Source organism: Schistocerca gregaria, chromosome X (assembly GCF_023897955.1).
Source record: "Schistocerca gregaria isolate iqSchGreg1 chromosome X, iqSchGreg1.2, whole genome shotgun sequence".
Lineage (NCBI taxonomy): Eukaryota > Metazoa > Arthropoda > Insecta > Orthoptera > Acrididae > Schistocerca > Schistocerca gregaria.
The window spans coordinates 830,474,888-830,487,527 of NC_064931.1; the positions used below are offsets into that span (position 1 = coordinate 830,474,888).

Below are 12,640 nucleotides of genomic sequence, written 5' to 3' on the forward strand. Positions count from 1 at the left end.
CTGAGTCAGCAGACAAATCCACACTGGAAAGTGGTCACTGGAATGCAAATCTGTGGCCACTTCCCACTTAACTGAGTCTGGAAAATCTGTGGAGCAAAAACAAAGGTCAATGGCTGAAATGACCTTGTAGCTGTGGAAAAGTGTGTCATCTGACTACAGTTCAAAAGGCACATATTCTCCAACTGGACAAGGCACTCGATAGTTCGACACATGGAGCAAGTCATAGCTGAACACCACAGCACACTGTGTGCACTGAAGTCTTCCACGAGGAGAAATCAGTGGGGCAGTGCCAAGAAGACTTCTGTCAGTTCATCTGCTTTCAGTGGATCATGATGTGGAAGATACCTAGAACAGAGAGTGATTTTAACTGGTCTGAGAACTTCCACTGCAACTGCTTGTATGACCACGGTAAGTGGGACAGGAGAGGAGTGGTGTCTATTAATCTATTATTGTCAAAAACAGCTACTCCACCCATAGTGCTGTCTCCAGTAACATTGTGCCTCCTGTAGGGCTGGTAGCCCCTTAATACAGGTGTGTCAGTGAGTTTAAAATGATTTCTTGTATGCAGATGCAGACTGGTCTCTCCTGGGCCACAAGCTGTAATTTTACAAATGTGACTGGCATATGTTTAAGTTCCACTGTGACAAAGAAATCCCTGTGGGAGCCAATTGTTAGCAGTGGTGGTCCTTGTCCTTGCCCTCCTCCCTCAGTGGAGGTGATTTAACCAAGAGGTCAGAGAGAACAATAGACAGCTCTTGGCTCTCTGGTTCCTCCATGTGGATATTGATATCCTCAATAGTAAAATCACTATGAAAAGGAAGAGCGCTCACAAATCTGAAGGTGTAGCTGCCAGTTTCTTTGATTTCACATGACTATTTTTGTGATGTTTTCCTAACTGATGGGAGGAGTTGCTTGCTTGGGTAGAGAGGATGGCTTACTGGGTTTCTGATGGAGTGCAGTGGTATATGGCTGAGGTTCCAAGTCCATCTTCCATCACTTCTGAATGATTTCGGGTGCCCGTATGGCTTGTTCCTCACAGGTATACTGACAAATACATGTGCTCATACTTCAATTTGTGGTTTGGGTGTATGTGGAGGCATCACACTTGGCAACTGACATCTTAAGGGCCAAGGGCCAATGCAAAAGAAGTAGCAAACGCCACAGGTGGCATAGCTTTGAAAGAATTTTTAGCGTCACCATGGGGTATGTGTCTTATAACTTTCAAATCCTTGTTATAAACCCCACACTTCCTGCTCCATAATGTGTGAAACACAGAGCAGCTTATACATTTTGGAGGAAGTGTAAAAGAATAGCCTTACTTGTGAGCTGAGCTTCCACAATTTTCACATGTAGCCTTCCCATTACATGCCATAGTGCCATGACCCAATCTCTGACATTTGAAGTATTGCATTGGGTTGGGAACAAATGGTCAAACTTTGAGATGGATATGGCCAGAAAGAATATGTTCAGGTAATTCTGGAGTGTTTAATGCTAGAATAAATGTTGCAGTTTTTTCCAAGTTCCATTGACCCTCCTCATATAGTGTTGTACTTCCAAGGCATCCCTATTTTTCCATTCTGCACATAACTCCTCAGGGTCCATCTCCATTATATCGTAGCAGGTAACAATGCCTTTACAGAAGTTATGAGTGTTGTGCAATTCAGCCACAGCATGATAGTTACCTAGGAGCAGTTTCAACTACAAGTGTTCCATTACAAAGTCATGTAACACATTTTAAAGGCCCTCCAACGCCTTGTGAATATAAAAAGAGGAGACCTTATCAAACATTCCATTTGCTCTCTTGATTGCAATGAAAAGGTTTTGGCAGACTAGTGCCCTGTTACTATAAATCTGACACTTCTTGAGCAAGCCTTATACAACAAGGGGTTGGCAGGTGCCCCACAGGTTGCCTGTTGGATATTGGTTTATTTCAACAGCCATTCACCTCATCAGCAATTAGTACACTTTGAGGTTAAGAGGTTTTAAAAAAAGTATGTACCTTTATCACAGTCCAGGTGATGAAGCCAAAGCCCCCATTCACTGCAACATACAATGTTCCACCGCTATGCCTAGCAATGATCCTTGAAGTATGCTCAGAGTTTATCGTAGAGGACATCTGGCAGCAATGGTCAGTCCCAAATTTGGGACACCTGGGATCACTATACCCTTACCCAACCATTGCTGGCAGATCTCCCTGGGAAAAACACAGCCTCCTATTTCCAAAGTTATGGGACACTCTTCATCAGACCCCTCCACTAAGGCCCATCCAGCTTGGAAGACCCTGCAAGTAGCTATGCTATCACCGGCACAGCCTTCAGTGTCACTGAGGCACACAAATCATCCCACCTGGCACTAAAGGTGCCTATGAAAAAGCGGTGTCCCCCAGGAGGGGATATCAAAAGACACAACTGGAAAGAAATGTATGATGCAGAAAAATAGAACGACAAAAATAACTGATTTGTACAAACCGTAACTTTTAATGATATTGCTTTTCCATTAAAACATTTCAAATAGAAATGGAGTATTTGTAAGCAACCAGTTTGAGTAACTAAGAACATTAAAACATCATGCAGAAGAGAAATTAGATTTTACCATAATATGCAGAGTAGGACTTCACTATGGACAATGCAGCTAGAGTGAATAAATGCAGTTTCAAGGCAACCTCAAAGAAAGCAGACTAGAATGTTGTGTATAATGTAAAAGATCTCAATTCTATGTTTACTGTATTTCTACATGGATACCTATCAATCTTTAACAGCTGCATTCCACAGGAAACAGTAAAATATGGCTCCAATAAGATATCAAAAAAGAAATAGAGGTATACACAAGGGATTAGTATACAATGCACAAGGAAAAGGATATTGTATGAAATGGTTAGGCTAAGCAATTTCTATTTATATTCTTACTGTCTTGTTCCACATGCAAGCAGTTTGCTCACACATACGAATCTATGGAGTATTTGTACCATAACTGAAGAAAGTAAAAATAATAATGGAAGTAATAAAGGAAACAATTCAGTATACCATTGAAACCCCCCCCCCCAAACACACACACACACACACACACACACACACACACACACTGAACCTGGGTGAGGGATTGTGTGGAGTGGATTTGGTGAAAGAAGGCAAGCAGGGGAAGACAGGAGTGGAGAGAAGGATGGCTGACATAGGGAGGCGTCATGAGTACAGGACAGGAACATGACACATGTGATCTTGCCCTGGTGCAGGTCAGGAATTTGGGTATGGCACACAATGAAGTGCAGGAGTGATTTTACAGAGGATAAGGGAGAATGGGGGATTGGGAGAATGAGTGCAGAATGAGTGATGTGGGAGGGATGGAGGTGGGTGTGGGTAAGGGAATGTGGCCACTAGAAAGTGAGGAACGTGTGGGTGAGGGAATGTGCCAACTAGAAAGAGAGGAAACTTATTTTCCTTATTTCTTCACCCATGTCACATGAAATAAATATGGGAACAATGTGTCTGGTTAAGGTTCACTGATGATATCTTCATGACCTTGACTGAGGGGCAAGAGATTATTGTCACTCGTCCACAGTCTCAAAATAACCTTCCCTCAAATCCAATTCACCTGGTACTTCTCAGCCCAATGTACCACCTTCCTTGACACTGACTTCCAGCTCTCTGTGGGCTCTGTAGAAACATCTAACATTATCATGTGCATTAACCATCAACAGTATTTCCATTTTGATACCTGCCATCTCTTCAACATTAAAAAGTCCATCCCATAGTGTCTGGCCACCTGTGGATGGTGCATCTGTAGTGATTACTAAAGCTGTCACATATAGGTTTTTACCCTACCAATACAGCCTACAAACAGATTTCCCATACCATATCCACACTTACCTCTAATACATCCAATATAAAAAAATATCCTGGTCCATCCTTACGGCATACCTGCTCCCAACATTTTGCCATACCCTTTGCAAGGACCAGGTATAAGACTTCCCCCATGCAAGTAACCAGCATATTAAATTCCAGTCCCATCACACGTATATCCTATCCTATTAGAGACAAAGCCACTTGTGAAAGTAGTCATATTGTATATCATCTTTGTTGTGACTTCTGCACAGCCTTTTACACTGAAGAACCAAGAAACTGGTACACCTGCCTAACATCATCTAGGGGCCCTGCAAACATGTAGAAGTGCCACAACACAATGTGTCATGGACTCGACTAATGTATGAAGTAATGCTGGAGGGAACTGACATCATGAATCCTGCACTGCTGTCCATAAATCTGCAAGGCATCCAAGATATGTTTATGTCTGGGGAGTTTGGTGGTGAGAAGAAGTGTTTAAACTCAGAAGAGTGTACCTGCAGCCACTCTGTAGCAATTCTGAATGTGTGGGGTGTCACATTGTCCTGCTGGAACTGCCCAAGTCTGTCGGAATGCACAATGGACATGCATGAATGCAGGTGATCAGGCAGGATGCTTATGTATGTATCACCTGTCAGACTCATGTCCAAACGTATCAGGGGTCATATATCACTCAAAGTGAACATGCCCCATACCATTACAGAGCCTCCATCAGCTTGAACAGTCAGCTACTGACACGCAGGGTCCAAGGACACATGAAGTTGTCTCCATACCCGTACAAGTCCATCTGCTTGATAGAATGTGAAACAAGAGTCATCCGACCAGGCAACATGTTTCCAGTCATCAACAGTCCAATGTCAGAGTTAATGGACCCAAGTGAAGTGTAAAGCTTTGTGTTGTGCAGTCATCAAGGGTACACGAGTGGGCCTTCAGCTCCGAAAGCCCATATCGAAGATGTTTCATTGAATGGTTCACATACTGACACTTGTTGATGGGCCAGCATTGAAATCTGCAACAATTTGTGGAAGGGTTACACTTCTGTCATGTTGAACAATTCTCTTCAGTCATCATTGGTCCCATTTTTGCAGCATATTTTTCCAGCTACAGCAATGTCAGAGATTTCACAGTACACTTGTGAAATAGTCTTATGGGAAAATCCCAACTTCATTGCTACCTCAGAGATGCTGTGTCCCATCACTTGTGTCCAGGTTATAACAACAAGTTCAAACTCTCTTATGTCTTGATAACCTGCCATGGTAGCAGCAGTAACTGATCTAACAACAGTGCCTTAACTACTGTAGCTAAACAATACCAAACTGGGGGAAAGGTGGGATATATGTTTGCCTTATTACTGTCCTGAAGTTGTGCAGAAGTCTTATAGTACAAAACAGTAATGTTATGTGATATTATTAGAGAGCTCATCAGTAGAGTAGGAGAATTTGGCCACCAATAAATCTTACAGACTCTTCTTAATCTGTTTTATGGAGAATTGAAGTTTTTATGGTTGTTTGGAAGTTATTGAAAATGCATGTTTCTGGATAATGGATACATTTTTGAACCAAAGTAAGTGCCTTTCAGCCGGTTGAAAAATTAGACATTTAAACCGAATGCCATACATATACAGAGAAGCAGTAGTTATTATATCCAGTTCTTTGAACAGTTTTTTACAATATGTACTTCAAATTACCCCTGTGATAGTTACACAATTACTGCTGTGTTGTTTCTCGCATTTCTAATGTGACATAAGTTTTAAAAGAACAAATTTAAGATGTATACAACTAGTTTGAGGAGCATTATATATGTGCATCAAGTTGGGAAGGTAGAGGTTTAAGAACTACAAAAATATGGAAAGGATCAATAGGTACTCACTGTGTAGAGGAGGTTGTTGAATGTCAGACACATTTAAAAAGACTCCTAGATACTATTCAGCTATTGGACTTAGTCAATCAGATGTAAACAAAACAAAAAACATGCATTTCATACAAATTCAACTCACAGACACAAGTCAACTAAGAACTGGTGATGAAGCTTGGTATCTGTGACATCAGCTTATGACACATCATTCACTTCAACAGTGGTTAGTTGTGGACACTTACTAACACGGAGAGATCCCCGGTAGTGGGATCAACTTTTGAAACTGTCTTTACAGTCATGTAGGTTAAGATCCCAGGTATCACACACCCCAGCTGTACACCCTGATGGGCCCTTATTTGTGAGTAATTGACAAAAAAATCAGAATTTTGTCTAGCACTCAATAGCACTGAAGAGATAAATTGTGTAGTTTGGTTGCATGGCGAATGGTAAGAATAATAGCTTCACATGAGTCTTTTGGTTTGAATCTCACTACATAGAGTAATTTTTTTATTTTTAAATCTTTATCAAATGCCTTTGATCATCATTTGTATTCACTTAACAGATTTAAATGCAATTTTTTTTATTTCTATTCCTTCGTCACATCATTTGACTCATAATATAACTTCTTTGTTTGCTCTCATTTTTCTTCTTATCATTCTTTTTCTGCTTGAAATATTTCTTCATTTGTTTTTAATTAATTTTGTGTATTCATTTTTGTTATGTCATCCTGCTTTATTCCATTCATTATATCTATTTCTCATTTTGTTTGAATTTCGTTACTTACAAATCATTATTTTATTTAAATCTTCATCTGTGTTACTTTGTCCACAGTGCAATAGCTATTTACGTTATGTTTTAAATGTTTGTATGATGATAATAATGCATAAAAATTGTACATCTGGTAATGAAAAATACATTTTTCTCACCACTGCACAGCCAACATAAATAGATTATTTGGATTTTTTTTTTAACAGATGGATCACAATTTTCAAATAATTGAATATTATAACAGATAATTATAATTAAATACATATTAACAAAAATTCCGGTAAGAGAAACAATGATATAAAGAAAACATTAAAAAATTAAAAAAGTTCATATGGTGTTTAAAACAATGTGCAAATGAATAGAAATAAAAATTACATTTTACTAATTAACTGTACAAAAATAATGATCAGAGTCAGTTTGATAAAGATTTAAAAATAAAAAAATTATTGCATCTATCGAGATTTGAACACTCACAACTTCTTGCATGAAACTATTATCGTACCTATTACACCACACAACCATACAATGTAATTTGACATTTTTAATGTTACTGAGCATCACACAAAATTACAAAGTTCACTAAACAGAACCAGAAGCACATCTCTCTCTCTCTCTCCCTCTCACTCCCCCCCCCCCCCCCCCCTCCTCCTGACACCACATCCACACAAATCTGCAGTCTTTAGAATGAGGTGACAAAAATCTGGGATAGCAATATGCACATATCTAGGTCGCAGTAGTATCACATACACAAGGTACAAAAGGGCAAGGCATTGGCAGAGCTGTATTTGTACTCAACCGATTCATGTGAAAATGTTTCTGATGTGATTATGGCCACATGACAGGAATTAATGGACTTTGAAAACAGAATGGAAATTTGAGCTAGATGTATGGGACATTCCATTTTAGAAATCATTAGAGAATTCTGTGCTGGTGTAAGCTGTCACCTACACACCACTTGGAAAAGATGTAGCATGAAGTAGGTGCTCGGTCAATCATGCCTTTCACAAGAGGGGCCAGAGACAGACTCGCAAGCAACATATCGCTAACACCCTCCCAACACCACAACTATTTAGGCTGCTGCCACTGACCAGAGAGCCTCATTCAGTAACTAGTGCAGTCATTAGCTCATTCAATCCAGTCTCTGATGGACTAACTCACTGTCACTCAGATTCAAGTTTATACAGTGAGCTTAAGCTATGACAGTACATAGCGGGACCAAAGTAGTTGTAGCCATGGACTCAAGTTGTCAACAAGGCACTACAAAAGTTGGTAGTGGTTCCATAATGGTATGGGCTGTGATTCCATTGAATGGACTGGGTCCTCTGGTCCAATTGAACCAATGATTGACTGGAAATGGCTATGTCCAGATAACTGGAGACCCTTTGCAGCCATTTACATACTTCATGTTCCCAGACAATGATGCATCACATCAACTGGACACAATTTTTCATGATTGGTTTCAAGAACATTCTGGACAATTCAAGCGAATGATTTGGCCACCCAGTTCATCCATCATAAATTGCATCAAACATTTATGGGACATAATTGAAAGGTCGGTTCACACACACAATACTGCACTGGCATCACTTTTGCAATTGAGGCACTGAAATAAAAAATGGGACTTGTCACCATTTTTGGGGTGTATGATTTATTACTGCAGTTGTTATTTTCACACAATTCTGCATTTGTTGGTTCTAAACCAGTGTTGAAATTTTGTTTCATGCAGAAAGAGGACTTGCCATAGAGACAAGTCCCTATATTGGATAAAAGAACTTGAGAAATGATGGCAACACTATCTTGTGATGCAGTAAACAGCTCTGAGTTTTCAAAATGACTTCAGCGATGGAACCATTAGTTGAGTCCAGAGATGATTTACATGAATTTAGAAGGAAGACACACATAGCAGTAACTGATGTGTTTTATTTGTGGCAGCCATTGTTATTTATATGTGGAATTCATAGATTTTCTGATAACATAACTTTCATCTATACATACAATGAAGTAACTGCAAAGAAGGATCCTAATACAGTTGTTTCTCTCTTTATGGATTTCGTAACGAAAGATCTGGCCACTAGATGGAAAACCCTGCATGCATTTTCAGATACCTGTACAGGAAAGAACAGGAGTTGCACAATGGTTCAATTTTGGTAAACTTTAGTTCATAGTGGTAGATTTTCAAGTGTTTTCCTCATGTTCTCAACCCAGGGACATTCATACTATTGCTTGTGACAGGAATTACTAAAACGGAAACAGGACATAGTGTATATTCCCCACCACTGATTCATAGTACTTCAGAAAGAAAGGAAACATATGCATGTTGAACTGTGCACACAAGTTGCATTTCTTGAATATCATAAATGTATAGATTCATTTTTTAAGAAGTCTGTAACTGTGAAAGGAGAAAAATGGACTGTTACACAATACAAATCATTTGAGTACACCGTTCAGTCAAAACGCATCTCTCTTTCGCCCAGTAGTGGTGGAATAGTGAAGTATTCTGGTTAAGACTGGGATAGTCCCTCATTTTCATTATGTGCTGAAAGTATATAAGGACATCACTCCTCCAAAACCTGAGAAACTACAAGATGTTTCACGTAATTGATATCATCCCTTTGCAGTTTTGAGAGTATTTTGATATTTTAAAGAAATGTGTCATCAATAAGGTGACTGGTGGAGAAGAAGACAATGAATCTGGAAGTGACATTTGGTACAATGGTAAAGAGTGACAAGTTTATGAACATATGTGTCTGTCAAAATAAATGGGATTGTTTAATAAGTAAAAACTGTGGAATTAACTCTTCTGTATTACAAGCAAGGGTGGTAACAAGGATGCTAACATCAATTATATTTTCTATTTCAAGATGTATTGTTCAATTATTAGAGTGTGTATGAACATGTTCAGATGATAAAAAAATATTTTGCTTAAAAAGATGCCTTTTTTAGTTACACAGTATTTACAACAAAACAATCTTTTTTATAACAAAAAGGGGGTAAGTCAGTCATTTATATTACTGTTAGCTATTATTTGCCTTTATTCTGTGATTACAGGTTTTGGTATAAGATTGTATTCTTCCTGAGGAGCATGTGGGAATAACTATAACACTAGGGAATAATACTATTCAAGATTATACAGTTTTTTCAACATATCTCAAAACTATTGTTGAGTGACATGTCCCCCTTTTGAACTCAACACCTCAATTACCCTATAAAGGCAGCATGGCTCAGTATTTCTGCAGGGGACTTCAACAAATAGTTGAGTCCATGCGATGTTGAGTTGCTGCACTATTCTGGATAAAAAGAGGTCCAATATGATAGTAGGAGGTATCCCATGACTTTTGTCACCTCAGTATATATCAGAATACATATCGAAGATACTCAGAAGAGCCAAGTCATGACAATGGTTTTATGTACTGATGGCCTATTATGTGAGACACTACTTGTCAGTTATGAAAAGATAAAGTACACTACACAAAAGTCTTACATGCTCAACATCACAACATACTCACCAAATACTTATGTCTGTTGTGGGTTCTCATACTAGGATAATATTCTGGTAGAGGTGCTCCATCATAATAGCGTGGATACTGAGGCTCCACAGAATCATCAACCTATGGTAAAAGATGATGCATATGAACTGCCATTTCAGCAACAAGTTGTTCAACATCCTGCTTCAATCAGATGATACAGTTACAGAGGTGACATTATCTCCAACTTGAGTGACACAGATTAGTTAATCTTTGATCAGATTAATCATATTTAATATTCACTAAAAGGAAAAATTTAAAATACAGAAAAAAATCATTGAAGTTCATAATGCTAAAGTGAAAAAATCATTGAAACTCAATGTCTGAGACTTCTAAAGGGAACTTCTTTAAAGAAAACACAAAAAATGTGATAGCAGTCAATCAAGCTTTTATCTACATCTGAAAAATCAACACAACAAAGTACAGCATATCAAAACTGCATTGCAAGCTCTACACAAAGTACCAAAAGGACACGCTATGAACATTCTGGAAGAATTAGAGCTATATACTAGGGGTGTTTGGAAATTCTGTGCAAAAATAAAAACTGCTTACATGTTTGGGGTAAACAGTTTTTTATTTTTCAACATAGTCTCAGTCTAAGCTTATACATTTCATCCAATGCTGTTCTAATTTGTTCATCCCTTCTGGATAATAGGAATTGTCCAAGTCTGCAAAATAGCTATTAGTTGCTGCAATCATCAGCCATTTCTTCAAATTGGGGAACAAATAGTAGTCTAAGGGAGCCAAGTCTGAAGAATAGGGGGGATGTGAAATGAGTTGGAATCCTATTTACCTTAATTTTGTGACCACAACTGCTAAGGTGTGTGCTTGTTCATTGTCGTGATGGAAAAGGATTTTTTTTTTTTTTTTTTTTTTTTTTTTGTCCGATCTCCGGTGTTTTTCTTGAAGCTCAGTTGTCAAACGGTCCAATAATGATTAATAATATTCACCTGTAATAGTTTTACCCTTTTCCAGGTAGCCAATGAGGATTATCGCTTGCAAATCCCAAAAGACAGTCGCCATAACCTTTCCAGCCGAAGGAATGTTTTCGCCTTTTTTGTTGCAGATTCTCCCTTGGTAACCCATTGTTTAGATTGTTGTTTGGTCTCAGGAGTATAGTAATGCATCCATGTTTCATCCACAGTGACAAAACAATGCTTATCATTCTGTGGACTTCTCCTGAACAGCTGAAAAGATTCTTGCAACACTTCACACAATTCCATTTTTGGTCAAGCGTCAGCAATCATGGAACCTATTTTGCGGATAGCTTTCTCATGTCCAGTTGTTTATACAAAATATTATGTACCCATTCATTCAAGATGCTCACAGAGCTAGCAATCTCATGCACCTTAACTCTTCTATCATCCATTACCATATCATGGATTTTATCAATGATTTCTGGAGTCGTAACCTCCACAGGGTTTCCAGAACGTTCACCATTACTTGTGCCCATATGGGCACTCCAAAAATGTTGAAACCACTTATAAACTGTTCTAATCAAAGGTGCAGAGTCACCATAATGTTTATCAAGCATCACCACACGAAATCCTTTTTGGACAATCATTTGACTTCCTTGATTCACACAAATGCCAAACACAAAGAAATAGACCATTATGGCTGAAACTTGGTGTGTGTTTTTTCCAAAGACGCTACTAACTAGGCATGACCTCGATACATGCCAGTGGTGCCATCCCTTGGACTTTGCATTGACTTTTCAAACACCCCTCGAATACTCACGTGAAAAATCATCCAAATGGCATTCTCAATGAACAAACTGATATCAAACATAAAAATTATTTACAAAATTTTATTGATATTTTGGAAAATGAGACCAGATATAATCACACAATAAACAAAAATGAAAGAGAGCCATAGCTACAAATCATAACAAAATTATAAAACCAATGAAATACAACCATCATCACTGACTGGCAAAAATTATACTGTAAACATAAAGCATCAATGGGAACAAACTGTCAATCTAGCTGTCAAAAAATTCTATGCAAACAGAAATTACAAGACTTATAACAGTCTGGCAACAAACAGACAGTCAACAGTTTACTCACTGATGCAACATGGGCATCTATTCTGATATTTGTAAGTATATACATAAGCTGAGCCTTATGTACAACTTTTATAAACGTAAGTTGACCCACCAACCTTAGCATCTACAGGCCTACTTGAGAGTGGCACTACAGCTGAAACAAGTTTGTAGTATGGAAGAAGCACTACTAATTAAACTATATGCAGCTTGCCTGGAAAAATTCATAATGAAATGTCACATTATGATGTATACTATGAGCCCAACCAAAAAGAAAATAATTTGAATAGGATAGTGAGGTCTGTATCTGCAACACTAGAAGAAATATGACATTTATTATTCATGATTAAAACTGTCAGTGACTCAGCAAGGTGTTCAATATGCATTTACAAAAATGTTTGATCATTTTTCCAATAACATAAAATGTCTTAACAGGCAGAAAAGCAAGTTTTAAACCTAGCTTAAAACCATTTCTTGTTGACAACTCATTCTATTCCACAGGTGAATTTTTATCTAAACCTAACAGCCTCTACAAAAATTAACTCAAAAAAATAATTTTAAGTGTATTTGAATGAGTAGGTCTGAAAATAATATATTCATTAATGCTGACACTTATC

The 12,640-nt window shown here is 38.2% G+C and overlaps 1 protein-coding gene across 2 annotated transcripts in view; it reads right to left on the reverse strand.

Moving 5' to 3' along the window:
- The window catches only part of LOC126299334 (uncharacterized), an 864,357-nt gene that overhangs the window by 22,371 nt on the left and 829,346 nt on the right, over positions 1-12,640 (reverse strand). For both annotated transcript variants that reach the window (XM_049991164.1, XM_049991163.1), the window contains exon 33: positions 9,965-10,066. In XM_049991164.1, coding sequence (XP_049847121.1) covers positions 9,965-10,066 — 102 coding nt within the window. The remainder of the gene's footprint in view (positions 1-9,964; positions 10,067-12,640) is intronic.